Source organism: Syngnathus scovelli, chromosome 11, assembly GCF_024217435.2.
Source record: "Syngnathus scovelli strain Florida chromosome 11, RoL_Ssco_1.2, whole genome shotgun sequence".
NCBI classification, from domain to species: domain Eukaryota; kingdom Metazoa; phylum Chordata; class Actinopteri; order Syngnathiformes; family Syngnathidae; genus Syngnathus; species Syngnathus scovelli.
Window position 1 is genome coordinate 9625176 of NC_090857.1, and position 24157 is coordinate 9649332.

A 24157-nucleotide genomic window follows, 5' to 3' on the forward strand; every position below is an offset into this window, starting at 1 on the left:
TGTAAGTGGATTCTCTCAGCCAACAAATGAAGCAATTATTTTTGCATATTAAATGATATTTTTTTTACAGTGCTTAAGGCTGACGTGACCTTTCTGTTTTTTGGAGGTAGGTTTTTGTGCGTCCACGATGAATTCCGATCAGTGTTGAGAATGCCAGGCGATTTCAAGTTTGTTGGGGTAATTGCGGTGTTACGCAGACAAATGCGCTCATTATTTTTGTGCATCCACTGTGCCTAAATATGGGCCCCACACATCTCGCTAAACCTCTCCAAAAGCACACAGTTAAATCAAAGATTCAATTATATAATCACATTATCAAGTGTAGCAGGGTAAAACTGACCTGTAATTGCACTGGGCCAAAACTAAGATGCATGAATATTGTATGCTTTGTGGGAGAACAACACTGAAAAGTTAACATTGATTTGTTTTAGTTATGTAATTCACTTGAATTATCAAAATGTGGTTTGCGTGTTCTCCTTATTCTTGTGTCAAGTTCCGATCCAAGTCAAGATACGTATTTTTCATTACCAACTAAAACCGGCCTTAGGCCTTGATCAATAAATGTGTCTTAAAAAATTATTTCAAGTTAAAATCACACATAAAATGTCGGCACTCAAAAACATTTCAAAAGAAGTAACTTGTCTGATCATTAATTTAAATCCGCAGGCAAGGTCACTTTCTTAACCTTTTTTCCTGCCTTCACGGAAATATCATTTCAAACTCATGACTATTTTCGTAGTGGCTTAGCACATGTCAGTGAAATTTATTACCACTTCACACTTTTCAATTACACTTAACTCAATGTAATCAAACGATACAAAACCGACTTCACTAAAGGCGGCGGCCTGTTGCATTTGTGAAAACAATTGCATTTATTACAATGACATTTTCAAATAACCAATTGCTAAAACAAACGCATCATAACAGCTGTGCGGCCAGGATTTATACTGAAGCCACCCCTCAGCAGAAACGATAATGTATGAGAAGGCAAAGTTTAACAGAGCGCTAATGAAATCTTTCAAAGCCATGATTGTGCTCCGCCGGCGCCCGTCACGAAATTCATTCCAAGTAAGACCTTCACTATTTCAGTTTCAAGTAACTGATCAACTGAAAGCCATTCCTTGAGCCACCCTGCCAAATTGCTCAAAGTGGAAAACATATCCCCTCCGTAAGACTGCCCATATAAAAGCCGCACGTAACTAGTCGGAGAAGTAATGTTGATCATTGAAAGCACTGCAGGTTAAATAGAGAGAAATGTACACCGCAAATTGGCTCGATGTGCATTACTCTTTTGATGGTGTCATCATTTTTCTCATACAGCTGATCACTAGGAATGGAGAGCGCTGGTGGATACCTGCGGGGGAGCCCTCATTTCCAAAACGGAGGGAATTCACTGTATCCTAGAAACCAGCAGGAGAGGTACTATATAAAGACAGGCTTTCTGCTGTCATCTGGGGGACAGAGGTTGTCACAAGGTTATCGCTTATGGTGCTACCACAGAAGAAGGTCACCACTAAGCAGACCATTAGCTACAGTTCGCACCACTGAAAAGTGTATTTTCCCCTCCATTATCGTCATATGCAATTTTATTTTACCAGCCTCAACGTGACACTTTCGAAAAACGGAAAGTTTAGACTAACAAAAAATACAAAAACACGCCGCAATATCCACCTTTGAGGAGTATAATCGGATACATAACCGGTATCATTTCAAGGGTTGAGGTTGGATGGTTTTCTCCGACAAGAAAATAAAATATATACTACATATAAGGCCAAGTCAAATGAGTTCCCAGGTATTATGAAGAAGCAAGTGTTAAGTGGGCATTGGTTTAAAGGGCTGCATGTGAATTGTTCCTTTTGTGCGAGCAATCATAAACGCACGTCTCTGGGTGGCTAAGGCCACATTCTGAATGATGCTTGTTGCATTGGTGAAGTTTTTTTTTTTTCCGTTCCGCAGTGAATTGAAGAGGAATCAAAGAGGGAGCTAAACTCCATATGAAGCTTATGTTATGTGAATACTTTTCTCTATGCTCTTATGCACAATGACTTGAGTTTATCTAGAATACATTTATTCAGGCTCGTCTTAGATCAGCTAAACAGCCAAAACGTCATATTGTAGGTGCATATATGACATGTGTTAGGAAGCGGGTGCCTGTACCCCCAAAACCCCCAATTAGGCCAAAGCCGCGGGATAACATGACTATACCTCCAGATGAGCATTGAGCTGTGCGCTGCGAGCGGCCATTTTAAATCACGTCTTAATGCAATCGGTGTCTTGCCGTCTGCGCTACCCCCATAGCGTCCACATCCAATGCTCGGAATTGAGATGCAGCCAGCATTAAGAAAGATAAATGAGGAGGAAACTCGGGGAAGGAGGGGGTGGGGGAGGAGGGAGCTCACAGCGAGAAAATATATTCAAAAGAGAAGTAAGTGTCGGTCTGTTAAATTCATATTATAATTAAAGTTGCTGTAGGCCAGTCTCAACGATGCGGGCATAAAATTCAAAATAAAACTTCCATGAAAAACAGAATTGTAAACTCCTCCAATGACTCCCCCGGTCACACGTCTGAGCCGCCTACATACAGACGCATGCACATCCTCAATGTGTGTTAACTGAGTGTAATGTTTATATGAGCTTGGCAATGTTAACAAGGCAGCAAACTGAGGGAAATGGTGGAGGTGTAGCAAGAAAAGAATCATATGGGCTTTATGAAGGAGAACAGAAAAATGGCTTTATTGATATTCCCAACGACTTACTCATTTTATGGTATTACACAGCAAGACCATGCTGGAGATTCTGATTGTTTACATCAGTGGATAAATAACGTGGTTAAAAATTTGCAGTCAGATTCATCAGATGTTCTCGTCAGCTTTTTCTGACAATTTTCCGGTCGCATCTTACAGCAAAAGAAAGCGGAGGGAGAGCTTCCACAGCATTCTTCAAAGGTAAGATCATTACAAGTCAGAAGGGAACAAAATCATTTCAAGACATTAAAAAATACTGAAGGAACACACTGAAGAGAATCATCGAGTACAAAAATAAATGGTTTGGTGAATTATAGTATTTTCTCACGTGGCTATGGAGAATTGATTTATTAATTAGCAAGTAACGGACCATAAGGTGACGAGAACAACATATTTGGATTTTTCTACACGATTGTCTGAATTTATGTCCCAGTAAAAAAAATCTCACAAAATCAATGCTTGATGTAAAAAACACAAAACACACTCGAGTCTTCTAATCCTAACTTTCCAAACTCAGTTGCGCCCTCAGAAGCCATTACTTTTCCGTGTCGTAGTCATTCTGCAAGCTAAGCAGGACAACAATGGCCAACACCAATGTTTACACGGTAAGTGTCTAAATAATTTAGAATCCAGACAGAAATCAATATTTAGCCGTGTAATTCAGTAAACTCTAGATAGTTGCAAAGGATAAACGACCAAATAAGAAGGGAATGCGCACGAACTGGAAGTGATGTAGTGCTAAATACATTCAATAACTTCTGCAACTCTCTAGACTTTCCACTTTTTCCATTTTTTTTTATGTCAACTCCATCTCATCCATTATGCTTTAGAATTCAAGCAAAGCCTGACCCATCTTCCAACAGTGCCACTTTCTAAGCCCTTCCCCCTGTCGTTAACACTGTACACCTCCGGGCTGATATGTACTGTTTGCAGACTAAATTATTATGATTATGAGTTTAAAAATTTGCTGAGCTGCTCGCCAGCTCTTTCTAGCTCATCACCATAACCACATTACAGAGGAAACTAGTGCACTGGCAATCTAACGCTTCCTCTATATTGCAATCCCAGTAGGCAAAGCTTGTCCACATTTATTAAGATGAACCTGAGCCACCAACGAGGCCTAATATCCGTCCTCAAGGCACAACGGGCACCATGTGATACCTGAAATTAAATTATGTGTACATAGCAAACCTATGCGCCCAACGCATCAATCAGGTCTTAATGGGATGAGCAAAAAATAAAAAATAAATCATAGTGTGCTTTGGGTGCTGGCTTTATGTATCCTTGAGGCACGAGGGCATGCCAATGTGACAATACAAGCAATCAACTTCAATAAAAACTCACTGATACACTCAGCTTAAGGCTCAGTAACCCCTAATTTATTTCCATCCTTAATATATTTACCTCATCGAGAGAAAGGAAACAGATTGCCAGAGGCAGTGGGAAGTAAGATGATTTGGAACTCAATTCTGTTCATTGCTTACTGCCAGCATGATACATCACGGAGAATTAAGACGCTCCCCCCCACCTCCCCAACCCCCAAACACTGAACTTCGGAAGGCATATTGGCACATCTGTCAAGGGCCCATCTCCGACAGAGACAAATGGATCCATTCCGGCACACGTAGGCTGAGCCAAACGGGTAGCAATAACCACAATGAATAATGAGTCAACACGGACCCCCGCTAAATTCATTTTTAACAATTAGTGTTGCTGCATCTCTCATTTTTCTTTGGGAATACGTGCAGATACAATTAGGTTGTTGGAGGGGAAAAAACACTAATCAGCAAAAGTGAAGGAAGTACACAAGCTTATTGTGTTGCAGCATTTCATCAACAGGTAGAGGCAAACTGCAAAATAATGTACATTTTACATTGGCTACTTTGAAGGAAATATCAGGAGCTGGTTGACAGAGATAAGCTGTATATTGGAGTTTCTGGGTCAAGTTCAAATAAACCGCCGAGTGCTCGATTATGGGGTTTTGGCTTTGCCTCTACAAACTGCTGCTGGCAATTAAAACCTTCACTTGCTTCTAAAAAAAATATCCCCCACATTGGTTTCATCCATTCTTGATAAATTGCGGCGGTTGTCTGATCCTATATGACATAGTTACATTTATTTAATTTAATTCAAACATTAATCATCAGACTTGATGTGTGTTCATTTTAGTTCAATTAAAATTAGCTGGAAAAATGTGTCTCAAAAGATGTATTAAAAGCTTGGCGCTAAAAAATAATCAAGTACGCATACCTTTTCTTTTAATTGTGTGCTGGCGTATAGAGGTGTTAAAATTAATCGATGAATCGGCAATCAATCGATTATCAAACTAATTGTCTCATATTTTGTTAATCCAGTAATGGGAAAAAAAATGATATACGGTAAAGCGATGCTCTGGTTTTCTAAGACATTTCCGTGGCGGTGACTAAGGTAGTGTGGTCATAGCCAGTGTTGCAATGTCCTTGAGGGAGCTAGTGGACTCATAATTTCTCCTGATGCTGCATCATCTGGGTAAATGACAAGGTAGGTGAGCTGTAATTGCCCTTGATGAGCTGGTTGGCACCTTGCAGGGCAGCAAGAGCAGACCTTTTATTTTTTTTTGCTGCTTTGTGGATTCCATAAAAATCCGCTTTTGTGAAGATGACATTAATATATACGTTTGACTTTATCTTTCTTGTCAGACATGCTGTGAGAAAAAAGAAAAGAAAAATGGACTCTGAGGATATTTAGACGCTGGATATCTTTATCCCTGAGGAGCATCTCCTGGGTTCCTTGTAAAGAATGCCACACAGTAGGTCGGTTTTGCTTTAAAGTCAAGTGCTACTAAATACACAGGGGTCTACCGGGAGCAATTTTTCTCTCGGTGGATTAAATTCCAAAAGGCGGCAATACCTTTGTCGGGCACCATGACGACATGGCTTTGTTCTTTTGCCTTTGTAGAAGGTGTCAAACCACAAGAGACTAAATGTGTTGGCGGGGATGCAGATGAAATACTGAAACGATATGCTGTCCACTATCTTAACCCAATAAATTACACACTTGGGTTCAAAGTCACAACAATTCCATTAACACATCCAAATCAGGAGACACATTCAATAGATTGGCACAGATAAGTAGGAAATGCAATGCAGGCTCATTGAAAAACCAAAAGAACCAAATCCTGACAGTCAAGAGCAGCAGCTAAACTAATCTTGCTTTGTATCCTCTAAAGTACTAATTAAGTTGGATCAACACTGCCATTGATTGAAAATGACATTCACTTCATTATGTGAGTCATGAGTGTAAAGATTGCGAATGATCATGAGCTACCTGAGTGAAGTGGAATAAAACAGCCAGGCCAAGGGAAATAGCATGCACACGTCTCCCACAATTACAGACTCTCAGCAGCCCAAACTGCTTGTCAAAGTGGCTTCAATCCAAACATCTATAACTGATGCTTTGCAAACATACTGACACTTGGAGTGCGGCAGATAAGCGCCACTGAGCTCACAGTCATTTACAAGTGAGATGAGTGCTTTCATCAATACTTATTTTATTCCGCTCGTGAACAATGACGAAACACAAATAATCTTACTGAGAGATGGAATTGGATTGAGGGGAACGTCAAAAAGTTATACAGTGCAGGGTATTACTCAACTAGAGAGAGTACTAGGAATATATTAATGTGAGGCAGTTATTAGGCAGCATGTTAAATTCCAAAGTTGAGGCAACCAAAGATGCTTTAAAATGGATATAATTGTATTTTTGCTACTGTGTCCAGGGTCTATGAAATATTTTTAGTACTTAGGTGGGAGTATTTTGTTTGCCCATATGCATTATAGATTTTAAAAAAGCTCAACATGGATATACGTATTAATAGAGTATCGTAGGCATGCAATAGGTCATTTATCTGGAGATTGTTTAGTTGCGTTTGTTCAGTATGGAATAAAATGATGTCCTATTCCTCTCTAACACCCCCATATGCCCAAAAAAATAATAATAATTATGTTTCTGTCAGTACCCTTTGCAACTTTTACCAACAACACTCCACTCTGCATATAGCAGCACCATGTCGTTAAACTATATTGCTAAACGCCAGCTTTACAGATGCAAGGCCTGCTCCATTTTAAAGCCATCATCTTTTTTTTTTTTGTTCAAGTGGGGCCGAGCGTCTATGAGAGGAGGCCACTATTTGACAAAAGAACAATAACTGTACAGTACTGTGTATTTTGTTTTCAATGCCACAGCATGGAAAATAAGATAAGGTATAAGGGCACAGCAAACAATCCATTGCCCTTGTGTAAATAATACAAAACAAATGTGCAGAGGTAAAAATAAAACCATTGGTGAAACATTAAACAAATCATAAAGCAAGACAGCAGAAATAACTAACAGGGAAGACGTAAAAACTGCAGAGATAAAGGGAAAAATGATGCATAGCTTTGTTCCTGTGGGAGTCTTTTGCTATGACATCATCCCTCTTATGAAAAATGCTTCTATCCCACACTCGCACACACCCGCACACACCCGCACACACACACATGCCTTAAATAACTTTTAATCAAATTTCATCGTGTGGGTTTCGAGGCTACTTACATCAAGGTTCATAAGCAACGCACACAGGAACGTGACATGTTAGATAAGAGCTCTCATCGCAATCATTGCCTCATTCTCGGAGGTGGGCGATAAAATTTAATAATAGCTTGATTTTTTTTTGCCCTCCATGAACGTTTATTTATATTTATTTATATAAGGCTTGAATATCTGATTGCATTGCAGTGTCTTAGTAGCACCTGCAAATGTGACATCATACGCTGCAACTATTTGGATAAATGGTGATGAGGCGATTGGACTGAAAAGACTCGACTAGATGGTGTCTTGAGTCATTATCGGGAAACCAAGTAAGACTCTGCATGTTTGTGTGCTGCGGTCCTGTCTTGTCCTCACTACCTTCCAGCTTCAGGCTCAGCCCAGCTGTCTGCATTTCTTTTTCCACTCACTTGCACAGAGCAAATGCCCTTAATAACCATTTAGCTGCTGAGGCACGCTTGTCGGTCCTCCATTCACAGCCTTAGCTGCTAATTACCTTTTCAAGGCAATGGACATTTCTACGCCGCCTCGATGCCTTCCTTTTATTTTCACCGAGCGGTCAAGCTAGCTGATTGATGAAGGATTAACGGATTCCGCACAAACATCATCTTTGTTCCTATTACGAAACAATTTGCGTATAAAACAATTGTGATCTCGGTAAAGTGTCAGGAAGATTATTCTGGAATAATGGATTTGGTCTTCATTAAGATGGACTCTGAAATATAAATCATGTGATCAACGATCCACACACAATTGAGATACGCTAAACGGGGTTGCTGGTGCTACAAATATAAGATTTCCTGCACGGCAGAGGCAGGCTGAAATTATTCCCATCATTAAAAAATTAATGACATTTGATTACATATAACATTAACTTTTATAGAGGAGATGTGTGATTTCACTCAGTAATTCCTATATAGGCAGTCATCTACTAATTAATTTGACGTTACCACGTCAGGTATATTAAAAAGAAGGGCTTCTAATCTATTTTTCATAAATGTGCATTTAAAAATCTTTAAATCATCACGCTTTTCACTGTCACGAGCTGATTTAAAATCCCGTTTAATCATTTACCTACTGTTAAGGGAGGCGGCTCGGAAAAAAACAAGTCCAGGTTTCAAGCGTCAACTTTAACGTGTTGGTTACATATTGTAAGAACGGAAATAGCGGCCTTGATTGAATAGTAATTCACTTCCTGCTCAGGTCAACTGGGAGAGGCAAAGACGTAGAACTGAGGTGACATCATGCATACCGAGCACACGTTGCTCCATTTCCCGCATATGAAACATCGGCTTCTTCTGCAATTGTTTTATGAAATACAAACTGCCCCCTCAATCTAATCATATACAGAAATGCATTACATTCCGAGAGCAAGTTAGTTATTTTTTTCCGGAAGCTGTTTTTGGACCTTGGAAGCTGTAAATACAATTTAACAGAGTGCTTCTCACCTCCTGGGCCCATCTAGTGAGGTGCCCTTTACCAAAGCACATAACCTCTATTTCCCGCTGGACAGCTTTGTTTGCACGGGGGCCTCAGGTGCTTGCTGCAAATGTGTACGGCTGAACATGAAGCAGTAATTTCAAGAAAAAAAAAAGAAAAAAAAAGGCTAAACATGCGCTTTGCAAAACTGTTGTGTGTCAATAAATACATTGTAAATATTACAGCAAAAAAAAAAAAAAAAATCCATGTTCTTGAACAAGTAAACAAGTAAATGAAGATCGCAAAGTGATGTTCAGTAAATTTAAATTGTGAGACTGGTGGGTGGATCATTTATAAATAGTGAATGCAATGAATGCAGCATGTTTATGGTAGCATTTGCTGTGTTTACGCCCCCCGCCCACAAAGTGCGACGTTGCGAATATATCCTTCCATTTTTTTTTTTTTTAAATCTTAGAGTCAACCTCAGTTGTTGCCCATTAAAGGCTATTCAGAAGCACATTTTAACTTCCACTGTCCACATGTTAACGCTCGAGTAAAAAAATGTCGGACACGTGTTGAACGCTCATAAATGTGAGAGCTCATTTCAGTCGGCATCAAAGCGTGGAGTCTGTGTGTCTTTGACCGGTGAAATAAGCACCCACCTACAAAGCAGAAAGACTCCCGTGGTGTTCAAGTACTTGCTTTATATCTCCATCTTAGTGTCTCAAAGTCAAGCTAGTTGGAGAACAATGTCTAAGCAGAATTTATGGTTATATTAAGCAATACTTTGTGTAGTTTTTTTTTTTTTTTTTTTTTTTTTTTTGGGTAGGCTCCTCTCTTTTTGTCCATTCACCTAAAAGGACCAAAAGATTGCCTTTATGGTTTTGTAGATTGTAGTCACCTTTCTGGTAGCATTGGACAATTTCTGACTGCAGCTGCATCCTTAATGTATGCAAGATAAAGTACAAGGACACAAATGTGCCTCAGTATGAGTGGTCACTTTGGAGGGGGGGTTATGGAGGAGGCAAGTCTTGATTTCCCCAAAGCACTTTGTTTGGCATTAAAAGTGTGTATGCTAACAATAATGAGAAGCAGGAGGGAGGCCAAGAAATACAGCTGTTTTCGCATCTGGGCCAACTGTTGCTGTGTGCGTCTGATAAAAACATTTGGCAATAACGCAGATAAATCTTGTATCTTTGTGCTGCGGCTTTGACTTTCTGTTCAAATGAAGGCGAGTTCAGGAGGCAATGGAATGTATTAAAAAAAGGAAAAAAACACACTTGTACATCTCACAAATCATACAATGTCCCTCCACGGGGACCAATAAAGTGAGAAAGACAAACAAACTGAGATTCTGAAATGAGATTTACCTGAGTAGGACCAGTAGGAGTCCCCAGTTGCCCTCCTCTCCCTTATTAGACCTGCGCTCCCATGATGCTTTGCTCCAGCGTGGTGAGGCTGGCCATCTGATGCAACTGCGAAGAGAAGAGAACATTTAGGAAGGCTGCCAAAATGCGATTGCCAAATGTTAATGTTGTGTTAGGCCAGTGGGTTGTAAATATGACACATTCATAGCATTTCCATGCTTGCAAGTTTATATTACTGCTCAAGTATCTTATCAGATGGAAGTTGCTGCAACTCCCAGCATGGTGGTAACCCCAGAGGGAGATGATGATCAAAACACACTCTAGCAGTATCTACCACCCCAGTGTCTTATCCTTAGAGGCAATAACAAGAAACGTGTGCCAACGAAAACCTCTCGCTTCCACTCTAGTAAGCATCGTTTGACACAAAGCTTGAACGGCTGGCAATGATCATCACCATCAAGACCTGCAGACAACAAGATTTGCCAGCCTGCAGAGCCTGTGATGTGTTGTGCACTCCAACAGTTACCAACAATTACATCCATTTCTGCAGCAGCTGGCCTGGAACTCAGCTGCACCACTGATGCGCTACAGTGCGGCTGCCACAAGCAGTGACACTGTCAACTGCGCAGGATTAAATCGCACATTTTCTTGTTGTACTTTGACAACCATCAGACGGATTTTGTAGGGCTTCAGACTTCAAAAAACACGTGGAATTGAGTGGAACCTTGAGAATTTTAGGCCACCGAGTCATATATATATATATATATATATATATATATATATATATATATATATATATATATATATATATATATATATATTTGTGTATATTTGTGTATATATATATATATTTGTGTATATATATATATATAGATATTTGTGTATATATACATATATATATATACACACACACACACGCACTGTATTTTCCGCACTATAAGGCACACTTAAAAACCTCCAATTTTCTCAAATTGGTCCTATATTATATATGGACCAATATGGATTCGTGGATGAGGACTAACTTATTAAAGTAAGCTTTACGATTTTATTTTCAAGTCAAAGTCTGCTTTACTGTCAATTTCTTCACATGTCAAGACATACAAAGAGATCGAAATTTTGTTTCCTACTATCCCACGGTGACAAGACATATTACACAGTCAAGTAAACAATACAAAAAGTAAATGCACATACTATGAATAAATAAGAGTAATGTGTGTGTTGTGTGATATTAACGTTTGAGCAACGTTGAGTTTTTGATATATTATTGTTTTCACTATTTCAAGTGTTAATATATTGTGATTGCATTACCGTTTGAGCAAGGTTGAGTTATTTATTCTATGCGCCTTATAATCCGGTGCGCCTTATATATGGACAAAGTTTTAAAAGGGGCCATTCATTCAAGGTGCGCCTTATAATCCGGTGCGCCTTATAGTGCGGAAAATGCGGTATATATATATATATATATATATATATATATATATATATATATATATATATTCATCAATTAATTGAAAAAAAAGAGATTAATCAATTATTTAGAAAAAAATCAGTAGTTGTAGCTCTCAAATTGAAAAGTTACATGGTCGGCAATGTATCGGTCAATCACGCTCAAGGGTGATCGGTATCGGTTTTACGCAGCTAAAAACCCAGATCGGAACAATCCTAGTTAAAAGTCTTTGACTTGCATCTCTTGTGTATTCCAGCACCTCATAGCCTTTCTCACCCCTGCAGCCATTTAAATAATCTTGGCTGTTACTAATAGTTGCATCATTATTGGGGATTAATTAAACAGCACCGCATCAAGCCAAGTTCTCCCTTGCACTTTCAGTCAGCACATTGATGCCTCTAAATATGGCAGTCGCTATCACGTGAGTCGATTCCAAATCGAACGCAATGCATGCAAAGGAAGGTCAGAGAGGGTACAGGGAGGAAACGTCATAAATAGCCGCTTTGTGATCACATCTATCAACTCGCAGTGGATTAAAATGATGTGTGTGAAACAGAGAGCGAGGCTGCATCTGCGGCAGAGACTGGCAGCATATTTGAAGGCAGGTTGTGAAACAGGAGGGCCGTGCAAGCTTTGATCAGAGAGCATAGGAGACAGCTCCATGTCAACAGTTTACTCTCATCCACGTCAGCTGTCCCCCGAGGGCAAAGGATTAAAGCCATAGCATCGTTGATTGAGCCGAGCAGAAAATGCATTTTGCGCTGGGCCTGAGACGGACGAGAGCCATGCTGCGCTTAAACCTTCCTTTAAGTTAAATGTAGGAATCTCGTGCAATTCTATCTAATGGTTCAACACGGACATTTCGTGTTTTCATGTTTTATATTTTAATAAGCGAGACGTTCAAAGACCCTATGGATAAAGACCATGTAATGTCTCAGCATACAGAACACCTTTCCCCCTTTTTGTCGCCCTGAGGGCAATCTCCTCTGCTGCTCTACTGAGCTATTTGTTCCATATCACACTCAACAACAAGCCAATAATCCCCCCTCCCCCCTCCCCCTGTGAGCCTTGGGAGAAAAAAAAAAAACAACAACCTAACAACCACCACAGGAGCATTTCACCTGCATTAGACATCCGGGAGTGAAGTTAAAATGTCATACTATCAAGTGCATGTAGTGAAAAGACTTTTATCAAGGAGGCAGGTCTTCATTTAAACAACCAGATTTTTCGAATAATATTATGCTTAAAAGAATTAACTGAAGTGACTTACTACATGAAATTAAAACGAATGATAAACACAGGAAAAGACACCGATCAGACTAAGCATAGGTTACCCCCTTTGAAAATAAATATATTAGACGTTTTCTTTTAGCTAGAACGAGGTCCCCCTATGGAGTTTGACCTTGAAATGGGGTCAAATGCAACAATGAGACAATGTGGTTCAGGTCCCTCTTCCCTGCAAGCAGCTTAAGGCGGGGACATCCTTCAAGCATGGAAGGAGCTTGAGTAGGTAGGCAATATCGAGAGGTTCCGATTAGATATAGTTGGGCTTGCCTTGACAAAGTGCTTGCTCCCAGCTCGATTCCACTCTGGAGTTGGAGAGAGAACCCTGATATGGGCTTTTTCGTCCCCCTTCGACCGGTGTCAGAGTTCGGTCCGCATAGCCAGCATTAACTCCCATTTGTTCCCAGAGAAGATTAGACTCCACCATGGCTGCCCTTTGTCAACGATTCCGTTCATAACTTTTATGGATGGAATTTCTAGACACAGTCGAAGCGGGTTCCGGTTTGGTGGCCTCGGTATTGCGTCCCTGCTTTCAGCAGACAATGAGGTCCTGCTGGCTTCATCAAGCTGAGACCTTTTAACTTTTGCTTGCAGCCGAGTGTGAAGCAGCTGGGATGATGCAAGTATTTACGGGTTTTTTGGAGTAGGAGATTGACGGGCCGACCGGTGCGGCACCTGCAGTGATGAAATGCGCGACGTCGGAAGAAGGACTTGAGCCAAAATGGCAGGTTTTCCATTCGCCGTTGGATCTGCGTTGCCATCATCACCTTTGGTCACAAGTTGTGGGTTGTGACCGACAGAACAAGATCACAGATACAAGCCTCCGTGGGGTGCCCAGGCACTCCCTACCTTAGCCTGCTGCCCTGGCAACAAGACCTCAGAATAGCTGCAAGAAAATGGACAGCTTGATAAAGTGCTAAAATATACCTGTGTTATACCATTAAAGTATTCAGTTTACTTTTGCTTGCCCAAACAGTATCACTGCTAATTCAGGTTTAATCTTAATATGCCATCAGTTAATTCTAAATAAGCTTACAGTGGCTTGTATTTATTTCATGCAAAAATTAAATTTAAACATCATGTTGATGTACACAACATCCATTATATCGCTTTTAGCAACAGCATGGAAAGAGAATAAAATAACACCAAGCTTGTTTTTGTTGACGTTCTAGCTTTGAATGATAACCAAAGCCACATGCTCAGGCAGTCAGATGCACGCAATTTTCGGTTTCCTTATGCTGCTGCTGCTGCTGCAGCGGCGGCGTAAAAGTTCACCGCACCCCCCGAGGCACCCCACAGGTCCCATGAGCAGATAAGTCATAGCGGTTCCAAACACTGTGGACTGACGAATTGAGTAGAGCAAGTAAGATGCCACATTGGGCAACAAAGAGATTTGCTAATGTGACTGCTTGAACCCAAGTGGGATTAAAGAAACAAATGCAATAAACAAAAACAAAAAAGAAATTAATATTGCTCTGGCCAGGAGGGATTTTTATCTTTGTTGTTGTAATTTACATGGGGAAATTGTTAAGTGGCATAGGAGGACTGACTGGGGGGGAAAAAGCAACAACAAATGATTCTTGTAGCTTGTACAATTAATGACTGGTATTAAAAATCAATTGCGTGCTGAATATTAAATAAGAAATATGGCACTTCCTCTGTTCCGATCCCAAGTTATTGTGACACCTGCTTTGAACAATCGTGAGTCAAAGATTGAAGCTTCTCGTCCTTGAGACGATGTCATTTAGACTGGAGAAAAACGACCACTAAAAATGTGGCGAAACAACCTCGGACATGACAAGAGTGATCGGGTCACTATGACGGTTCACATTAAAATAACAAAAAATTTTTGGCTAGTCATCATGCGGCGCTCTTGGGTTTCACATTAATTAGCAGAAGCAGTGATGATCTCCCACCTTGAAAGCTTCTACCTGAATGCCATTGCAGCTAATGACTAGAATAATTAGTAACACAGCAAGGTGAATCTGCGCCAACATGAGTGTCGGAGGCGAGACGCTCGCCCAAAAGCATTTTCACATTTGCTAACTTGAGACCATTTCCAGGCACAAATTGTGTGAGTAATTATAACAGGATGATAATGCGAGATTGAGATGATGCCAGCCTTGTCGCTTAATGATGCATAATGTGAACTGGCTACAAACTTAAAAGTAGCAAAACAGACATTAACAGCATCAAGTAGTCGCTGGATTGACTATATTAAAAATACCGTGTTTTCCGCACTATAAGGCGTACCTAAAAAACCTCCAATTTTCTCAAAAGCCGACAGTGCGCCTTATAATCAGGTGCGCTTTATATATGGACCAATATTGAGCCACGACAGCAGGCGTGTCCAAAGTCCGGCCCGCGGGCCAAATGTATATACATATCTTACATACGGACAAAGTTTTAAAATGGGCCATTCATTGAAGGTGCGCCTTATAATCCGGTGCGCCTTATAGTGCGGAAAATACGGTATGTAAACAATAAAATTGGATTCATAGTGGAACTTCTAAATTAGAATCCCACAATGGTCGTACAGTTTGTAAATCTACCATAAGGTTTTAAGATCAATTTTTATTATTTTGATTTTCTCCAACTGGGATCAACCTTTAAGGTTCGACCCTCTCAAACTGCTAAGCTTGTCCCGTTTTATTTTCTTCGACAGAGACGTACCACTGTGTATAAATTGCGTACAAGTAACGGCAAGTAAAAAGAAGCCATTTTGGAAGTAAATCGCCTCCACCAGCCTCTGGCGTGTGATGTATGGCGTTTTTCACCTTGGTAGCAGAATAGCTGCAGAAAAACTATCATGCCATGGTGTCATCACCCATTATTAAGAGAGTGCTCGTTCACAGCTTTTCAGTTTCATTTACAAAAAAAAAAAATACTTGTAGGAATATATTACGTGCCCTGACATCATTTCGCCTTGTTAGGTGAACACTTTCACTCCAAAAAGGTGAAAATTAACACTCACTTGTAACATGTGAGCACTTTATGCAGTATTTGCCTAGAAAGGGTGATGTCAGACGTAGCATCTGGAAGAAATGTAATAATTTCTCACATGTCAATCAGTCTTTGGCATTTCTGCCCGGCAGCCTGTTTTACATTCATCAACTAACGCGTACCATGGATACTTTGATTGAATGGGAGGCAAACCTCATTCCACTTCAAACTATTTCCATATTTCCAGTTTGAGAGGAAGAAGAAAAAGGCCTACCATTAAATTGCCTAATTAAAACAAAACAAAAAAATAACAGCCCCATCATTTTGTCAGAATTTTCACCAAACAGGAGTGAGCTTGAGGGTGGTTTCACAGCCATCACGAGCGTGTAACGGCTCTCGATTTAAATTGCTTTGCATATGCGGCATAAAAAAAAAAAAAAAATGCAGGGAGAGACAGCTGCTGTCTGTACAATCTCATCAGCAAAGCATTGAGGCAACTGTCAAATGACATCTGCTTCTCTTGAACAGTTTTTTTTTAAGTGACGCACGCGCAAGAACACATGCAACTTTTCTGACAAATGTTTAACGAATGCTTTACGGCGATGCTATTTTCTTTCAATTAGGAATGTGTGGTTCTCCGTTTTTATGTTCAACTGGGCCTACACTATGCGAATGGAGCATCATTTAAAATCAACAGACTTACTTTTGAACGAGGGCCAATTTCAAGTCTGGTCGGCCGTCACGATTCACAATGTCGCGGGGAAAATGAGAAACGATTGGCTGACGCCGAGCAGTCGTACGACATTTGGATGAATTTCAAGCTCGTTTGAAATTTGGTCGGCTGCGACTGTGATCACGCACGGATGAGTTAGATTCCCCAATTTTTGAGTCTTGCAAAGTGGATGAAGTGCCAACTTAAAATCAAGTTAGGCCGGATGCCGCTTCATGTGTTTACTGTGTCTCATTTCGGTAGAAATGAAAGGAATGGGCATTTGAAGGCATTGTGAGTCAGTCTATATACAATGGCAACGTCAATTTAAACACTTGACAACAGTCAAATTAGTGTTCCTGGTGCCTACAAGAGTTAAGCATTATAGCAATATTACCATATTTTCTGGACTATAAGGCGCACCTAAAAACCTAACATTTTCTTAAAAGCCAACAGTGCGCCTTGTAGTCTGGTGCGCCTTATATATGGACCAAATTCCTAAATTTAAACTGGCCCGAAGCATTGTGTCATGAAATCAATCATAAGTGGCCCGCTGAAGACTATGAATGATGAATCAAAAAGACTATGGATCATTATTTTGTGATTATAAAGTAATTTGTTGCATCTGAAGTTGAAATAAAAAAGATAAAATGGAGAATGATTTGATTTGGATTAAAAATCTGACATGATGCATTAATGGTGCGCCTTATAGTCCGGTGCGCTTTATATAAGGACAGAGTTTTAAAATGGGCCATTCATTGAAGGTGCGCCTTATAGTCCGGAAAATACGGTACTAATGCAGAGATTGAGCACTTCTATCACACAGTATGAGTCGGAATGTAAAACAGTATGCCTAGCTGAAGGGAGTTTGTGTTCAAAAAGGGGAATTTTAGAGTGGGATGTGCATGTGTTTTTCATTCCTGGGGAAGTGGGCGATGTGGCTCGATATCCCCTTAAGTGTTCAAGTCACACTAGGGAACCTGGCAGCATGTGAAATGCCAAGATCAGCCAAAGATCAGGCGCATACAGACTCGCCTTTAGGGGCTGCAACGTCAAGCTCACAAATGCTAAAACAACTATTCAAATCGCAATGAAGAGAATTTGGTCTACACAGCTAAACGCAAACAAGCTCGTTCAGCAGAGTACACAAGAAGCTCCAGGCCAAAGAAATGAAGCCATACAATTAAGCCTGGCATTAAAACAGACCCTCAGGGGGAAACAATTCAATGGTTCAAATTTACCTTAACCCGTTGTCATGTCTTTTCCAAGTTTGACGACCTATTGATGCCAGTCTGGCTTTTCATTCGCCATGTTAATTGACAGCTGGTGCTACCGCAAACAGTGGCGAGATGTTTGTTTCAACTCCTTGCTGGGAGCTGGGAACCTCAAACACAACTTCCTGGACAGAGACGGAGAAACTAAGTAGAATTGATGCCAGAATGAGCGGCACCAACTTTGAAATAAGTCCAGAACACACATTTATGCGCACACCCTCTTGGGCATTGTGTGTATTCCGGCCTTGGACTGCCGTCCAAATAGAAAACAATTTAGCCTGAGATTCATCAGGGAACTTGAACAACAAAGCAAGCAAAATGGGAGGAAGGGCAAAGAAGGCACACTCATCTTGCTCATTAAGCTGCACTTACACTGCAGTCTGTTCGGGTAAGAAGTGGATAAGGTCTTCTAATTAAATTCTCATCTAAGCGCGTCATCAACTGACAACCTGACAAAATCGCAATTTCCGCCAAGGTGTTATATAAGCCTAGTATTTATTTTATTTTATTTTGTTAGGGTGGGCAAGAGTCTGGAAAAATAGATAAGCTCAATGTTAAGAATTCTGTCAAAAGTTGTAATCAAGGAAAAAAGAAGTGCTGTTGATTCATTTGACACGTTTGCTATCACAAGTTTTTCCATCCAGGTTAAAAAAGAGAAAATTCATGAGTGAAAGAACAAAAGCCTGACTGGAATGCAGCCGCTCATCATGTTCATTCGCACCTCCTCTACCTGGCTGCTGGCTTCTCGCCAAAAATCAATTAATCGGGGTGTCAATCGTTCCCAGACAGTCGTGCCCGACTTGCTCATCGACCCACGGGATCTCTGGATTACAGCGACCCGTAAACACCGCATGATGTTGGGACCGATATGTGTGCGTGTGTATTTGCGTGTGCATGTGTTCAACTCGCGGGCTAGTTAGCATTGTGGAAGCTGAAGGCCTTTACGGATCATCAAGCATTTACATCCATTCAGTGCATTCGGGACACGGTACCGAATATGTTATGTTGGCCACTTCAACACTTCAAGAGCGTGCAAACCCTTTCCTGTGGATTTTGATCAGATGAAACAAGTCAAGCATTAAGGTCATGTTCACATTGAGAAAGGTATTCTTAGAATCGTGTTTGTTTATTCTCAGACTGTAGGTTAAGTCAGGCTTGAAAAGATATTTCTGAATATTTTGAACAAAATCAATATTTTTAAAAAATCACTGATGTTAGTATATTTTGGTTTTTGTATGAAGATTCTGTTATAAATTGTATATTTTATTGTAACAGTTTAAAAAAAAAAAGCTGACAAAATAGAAAAGTATCGCATTTTCCACACTATAAGGCACTTTGTCCATATATAAGGCGCACCTGATTATAAGGCGCACCTTCAATGAATGGCCCATTTTAAAACGTTGTCCATATATGAGACATATACATTTGGCCTGCGGGCCGGACTTTGGACACGCCTGCTGTAGTGGCTCAATATTGGTCCATATATAAGGCGCACCTGATTATAAGGCGCACTGTCAGCTTTTGAGAAAATTGGAGGTTTTTAGGTGCGCCTTATAATGCGGAAAACACGGTAAGCACATTCCGCAATTAGTCCGCGCTTACGGTATGTTTTCTCTTTTCCTTGATTATCACTTGTTATTCTGCTTTTCCTAAAATAATTTCTCTTGGGGCTTATGTTTGGTTAGCTAAAAACAAAACAAAAAATCAGTAAGCCTACATAGTGATATCATTTTAAATTATGATCTCACTGGACTGTAGCTATAGCTTATATTGGAATGAATCATGGACAATATCCCATGTGCTGCCCTGTTTGAAACAAAGATCAAAGTCTTTAGAGCATTCAATCAAGCTTGAATAAAAAAAAAATGAGGTGGAGGAGGTGGGGCACATCCTGCTATTTAGTCTATATTGATAAGATGTTGATAAAGAACCATTGTTCTATTGTCTGACTCAAACCAAGCCTTATGAATGAAAATGTCCCGACTTCCTGTAAGGAAGGAGAGAGCATTTACAAAAGTGGCTGAATTTCAAGTCCAGGAAGGCTTCTCAAAAACCAGTGAAATGATTCGCTAAATCTAAATGTGTCAATCTGCTGTCGACTGCACTTCAAGGGCAACACTCCTACAGTGAATTAAGTACATTAAATAGCCGCGGTGCCCGCTGATTAAGTGCATCAGGGGCTCTGATGAAAACCATTAACAAGATTAAACAAATTCAAGGATATTGACCTCTGTAGTAGACCCGTTGCTTTCAGGGAATACAATAAAGAATCTCGAAGCTGTCTGAACACTGTGGCATATCAAACCATCCATCCGGCTACAATTTTATTACCCTTTTCACCATCAAGTGATCCATTGCAAGGACTGTATCAACAGCTCTCTGCCTTTACAAAGATAATAATTCAGACTTTTGATTGACAGTCAGAGAGATGTTAATATATTACAAGTTTGCTTTACTCACATGTGGAAATTCAGAGTAGCATAGGAGCAATTTCTGAAATAGTTCTTGGAATATTGAAGGAGCAAACACTCAAGGTCATTCCTCTGAACACAATGGTTATTGGATAAAAAAAAAAATGCACCCATCTGTTCGTCAATTACCCCTCTACGTTTCACTTGATAGATATTAGAGCATGTATGAATCTTCCTCCATTACTCCTCTACATTAGATATGCATTAAATCCCTGTAAAATGAAAACAAATGTTCATACTACATTTGACACCCCACAGAGAAATAACAGACATGCTGGAATTCAAAGATTTAAAAAGTTTTGTAAAATCAAGCTAAATCCAACTGTTAGTTTTAATACTTGCCAAGATACCCCCCCCCCCCCCAAAAAAAAAAAAAAAAAAATCAAATAAACATTTATAAATAAGTATATATAACCTGAAGCTGACTGGCCAAATGACTCAGTGTTAGCCATAAATAATAACGGGTGCTCTAGGACTTCTTTGCATGCATCACTTCCAAACAGGATCTTCACGCCTGCCTAGGGCCATACAAGCAGTCAGAACTCTTTGCTTCCTCTTTAAGTGCTCTTTGATGCTGCTCTCTGATCAATACTTGAAGGCTGCATTTAGAAATGATGAATAAAGCCGTGGCGAGCAATGCGATACACTAACCACATAACTGAAACGATTGTACACTATTCAGTATTAGAGTTGGATTGCACGATTTTTTTTTGCTTTGATTTAACGAACTAGAATGCGACATTCATAATCACAACAGATGTGAGACGAAAGAAGCCATTAGTATCGACATCTGAGCTTACCGAGTTGATGATCAACAATGCATTCCAAAGTCGACATGCCATACCGCACATTATGATTCCTTTAGTGTATTTGTTTGTATTTTTCTGAAGGTCACACCAAGCCTGCATGCTTTCTTTCTATTGTTAGGGCCTGAACATTTTAAGAATGGAATAAATTCTTTTCTTCAACTGGCAAAACTTTATAAATAAAGAAAATGACTTGTACATTCTAGTCATTTTTATTTTTTTGTACTCTTTTGCCCTGGTGTTATTCTTGACATATAGACCAGGGATGTCTACAAATGGTACAAATTATTTGTTACAGTCAGAGGTGCCATAAATAATTGATCAATCGACGACAAATCGATTATTACATTAATCTCATTGTATTTTAATAATCAACTAATAGTTTAGAGCCAATTTTTAAATAAAGATTTCCAAATCTTATGATCTTAGGCTCTCTAAAGTAAAAACTCAAAGACATTTGTAAACAAACATTTACTTTGGAAAACAATTACCATCAATTCTACGTCGGGGGTATTGATAATTGTTTTTTCCATCCATCCGAATCATTAAATAATACTAAATACTAAAAAATAATCACTTAATAAATAGTAATGGGGGGATTTTTATATGCAATTAAATGCAAATATAATGTACGATTATTTGATTAATCAATAGAATAATCAATTCTAAAAATATTCGATAGTGACAGCCCTAGTTACAGGTGCATCTATAAAAACATGTACTTAGTATTTTTGTATTTCTACCAGAAACAAAAATAACTATTAGTTATACATACAAAAGTAAACCATGATATAAATATATAATAATGTACCTCATACAGGTTATCATAAATAAATAATAATATACCTCATATTATATGTTCTCTCACTCACAGAAAGGGAATTTTATGCATAGTAGTATTTGGTTGTGTTCCGTTTAGAATGCTCCTATGTGCATCAAGCGGCACCTATTTAATATTCTACCATAAAGTTCAGTTTGCAGATGTCATAATGCGCTAAGGATGTCGAGAACAACACATAGTGGTATCGGAGGTCATTGCAGAGATAATTCTGAAATGACATTTTCATCCAAGCGGAAAAAAGAAGCAACGCGACTGTTTATTTATTTATTTTTTTACTTTCGCAAAAGCTGTTTGAATAAAATAAGGCAAGGTTATCATATTCACCTACACAATGAATTTAATTTGGTTGTCATGTCTGCTGGACAAAGGAAAACACGCAGCAAAAGCATTTTGATGGCTGCTGACCTCTTGACTGTGGATGTTTTTCTTTTTATGGATTCAACATTCAAACTCCCAGCCCAGGGGCCACAAACGGCCCGTTATGCAATTAGATCCGGCCCGCAGTACAATTTGTTAAATAGCCCGGAAACAACCAGTGCAGCAAGCTTGAGTGAATAAAGACCAGTTCTCCCGTTCACAGTGACAAGTACTTTTTATCTGTCACTGACACACCACACACACACATAAACATGTTTTGCTTAAGATGCTAGCGAACCGAATTTCAATTGCCCTAGCATTGTAAATCAGGATTTCAGATTCACCACCACAATCAAACATAGCAATAACTGCCATGAGATTATGAAGGATGTTGCAGGAAATGATCAAATTTCATTGCTAGAAGTAAATATTATATCAACTTTGTGTTCAATTAAAGAGGCCCTGAGTCACACCGAGGAAGTAAATTTGCAAGTGAATTGAGCCAAGGTCATCGTTATTTTACTATTCATAGTAAATGCCGTGAGATGTTTATTTTTTAACATATTATATGGTTGGCTTGGCTCAATAAAAGGTAGGGAAACACAATTTTAACTTTTACACCATATCTGAACAAAATAACGCATTTTAGAGGCAAGATAACAACACGTTATGATAATTGTAAATGCAGTAAAGCTTGTCATGTCATGTCAGATTCTATTTTAATAAAGTGATGCTTAGTATCTGTTAAAATTGTTTTTTTTTTTTTTGGCAATAAATGTTTGCTTTGCCTTTGGCCCACTGCGCAAATGCGTTTCACACCTCTGGAACTCATTCATGGATAAGCTGAAGAGTAGCACTTAATTGAAGAGTGCTGCAAATTATTCAAGTCCTGCAACAGCACAACAAAGCAGAATGTCAAAGTACAAGGTGTTATGAAAAGGTATAAACAAAGGCTTCTTTTCGGTAAGCTTTGTACTAAACTTAAAAAGGGAAAATGTCGAATAGTCTTATGATCAACACAGCCAGCCTTAGTATTTAGTTCTACTTCTATGGCGAAGACTCAAAAGGTAACGGCAGTGGTGACCTTTCCGAGATGCCGTGGACTGTTTTTCAAAAAGGTTCCGCCGTCTAAACAAAAGTTAGCCACGGTGGCTATTATTCGTTTGCCCACCCCTCAACTTCACCTAAGCTTTTTGTGTGTGTGTGTTTGTGTGTGTGCGTGTGTGTGTGTAAACGTGAGAGCTCCCAGCAATCAACAAATTACAAGTTACAAATTTGTCATTTCGACTTTAGCTTTATATTTTTTTTATGTTCACCTTCGATATAAGATGAACCGGAGAAACAATTTCATATGAACATTTATAATACCTCATCTATCCTATCAAATACGAGTCACAGAGATTTAGCCCAAAAGCCGCTTTATCCCGTTTATTGCTTTCTGTCTTTTTCTATTTTCTAGGAATGTACGTGCAGTATTTGTTTTGGTATTAGTAGCATCAGCAAGGAATTTACTGTCATTTCCATTTGCTGTAATCTCTTGATCTACAATTCTATTTTGGTCAACATATACAGAAGACAGCATTCATAAAGTATCCACAGAAAATGCTTACAGAAGAAAAATTGTGCAGGATGCTATATGAAGAAAAAAAAAAAAAAGACAATTGAATTGGAATGAAGGTTGGTCACAACAGTGACAGGTTGTCAAAAGAACTGCCAGCAATAAAAAGTGGACAGGTATGAAGGGATGAGTCGAGATGGATTGTTTGACAAAAGAATAAAATGTGTGGTCGCAAAGCAAACAAAAGCAAGCGAGACACGAGGCGTTAATCGATAATTCGTGTCCAGTCTAACGTAATCATGCTAAATCTCTCAAATTAACGATTAAAGATAATGCACTTTAAAGTCTGGTACGCCATATGTATGAAAATG

At 39.4% G+C, this 24157-nt stretch overlaps 1 protein-coding gene across 1 annotated transcript in view; it reads right to left on the reverse strand.

Annotated features, from left to right (window-relative positions):
* The window catches only part of LOC125977503 (receptor-type tyrosine-protein phosphatase gamma), an 81647-nt gene that overhangs the window by 47417 nt on the left and 10073 nt on the right, over positions 1–24157 (reverse strand). The window contains exon 2 of the mRNA XM_049734039.2: positions 10100–10204. Coding sequence (XP_049589996.1) covers positions 10100–10204 — 105 coding nt within the window. The remainder of the gene's footprint in view (positions 1–10099; positions 10205–24157) is intronic.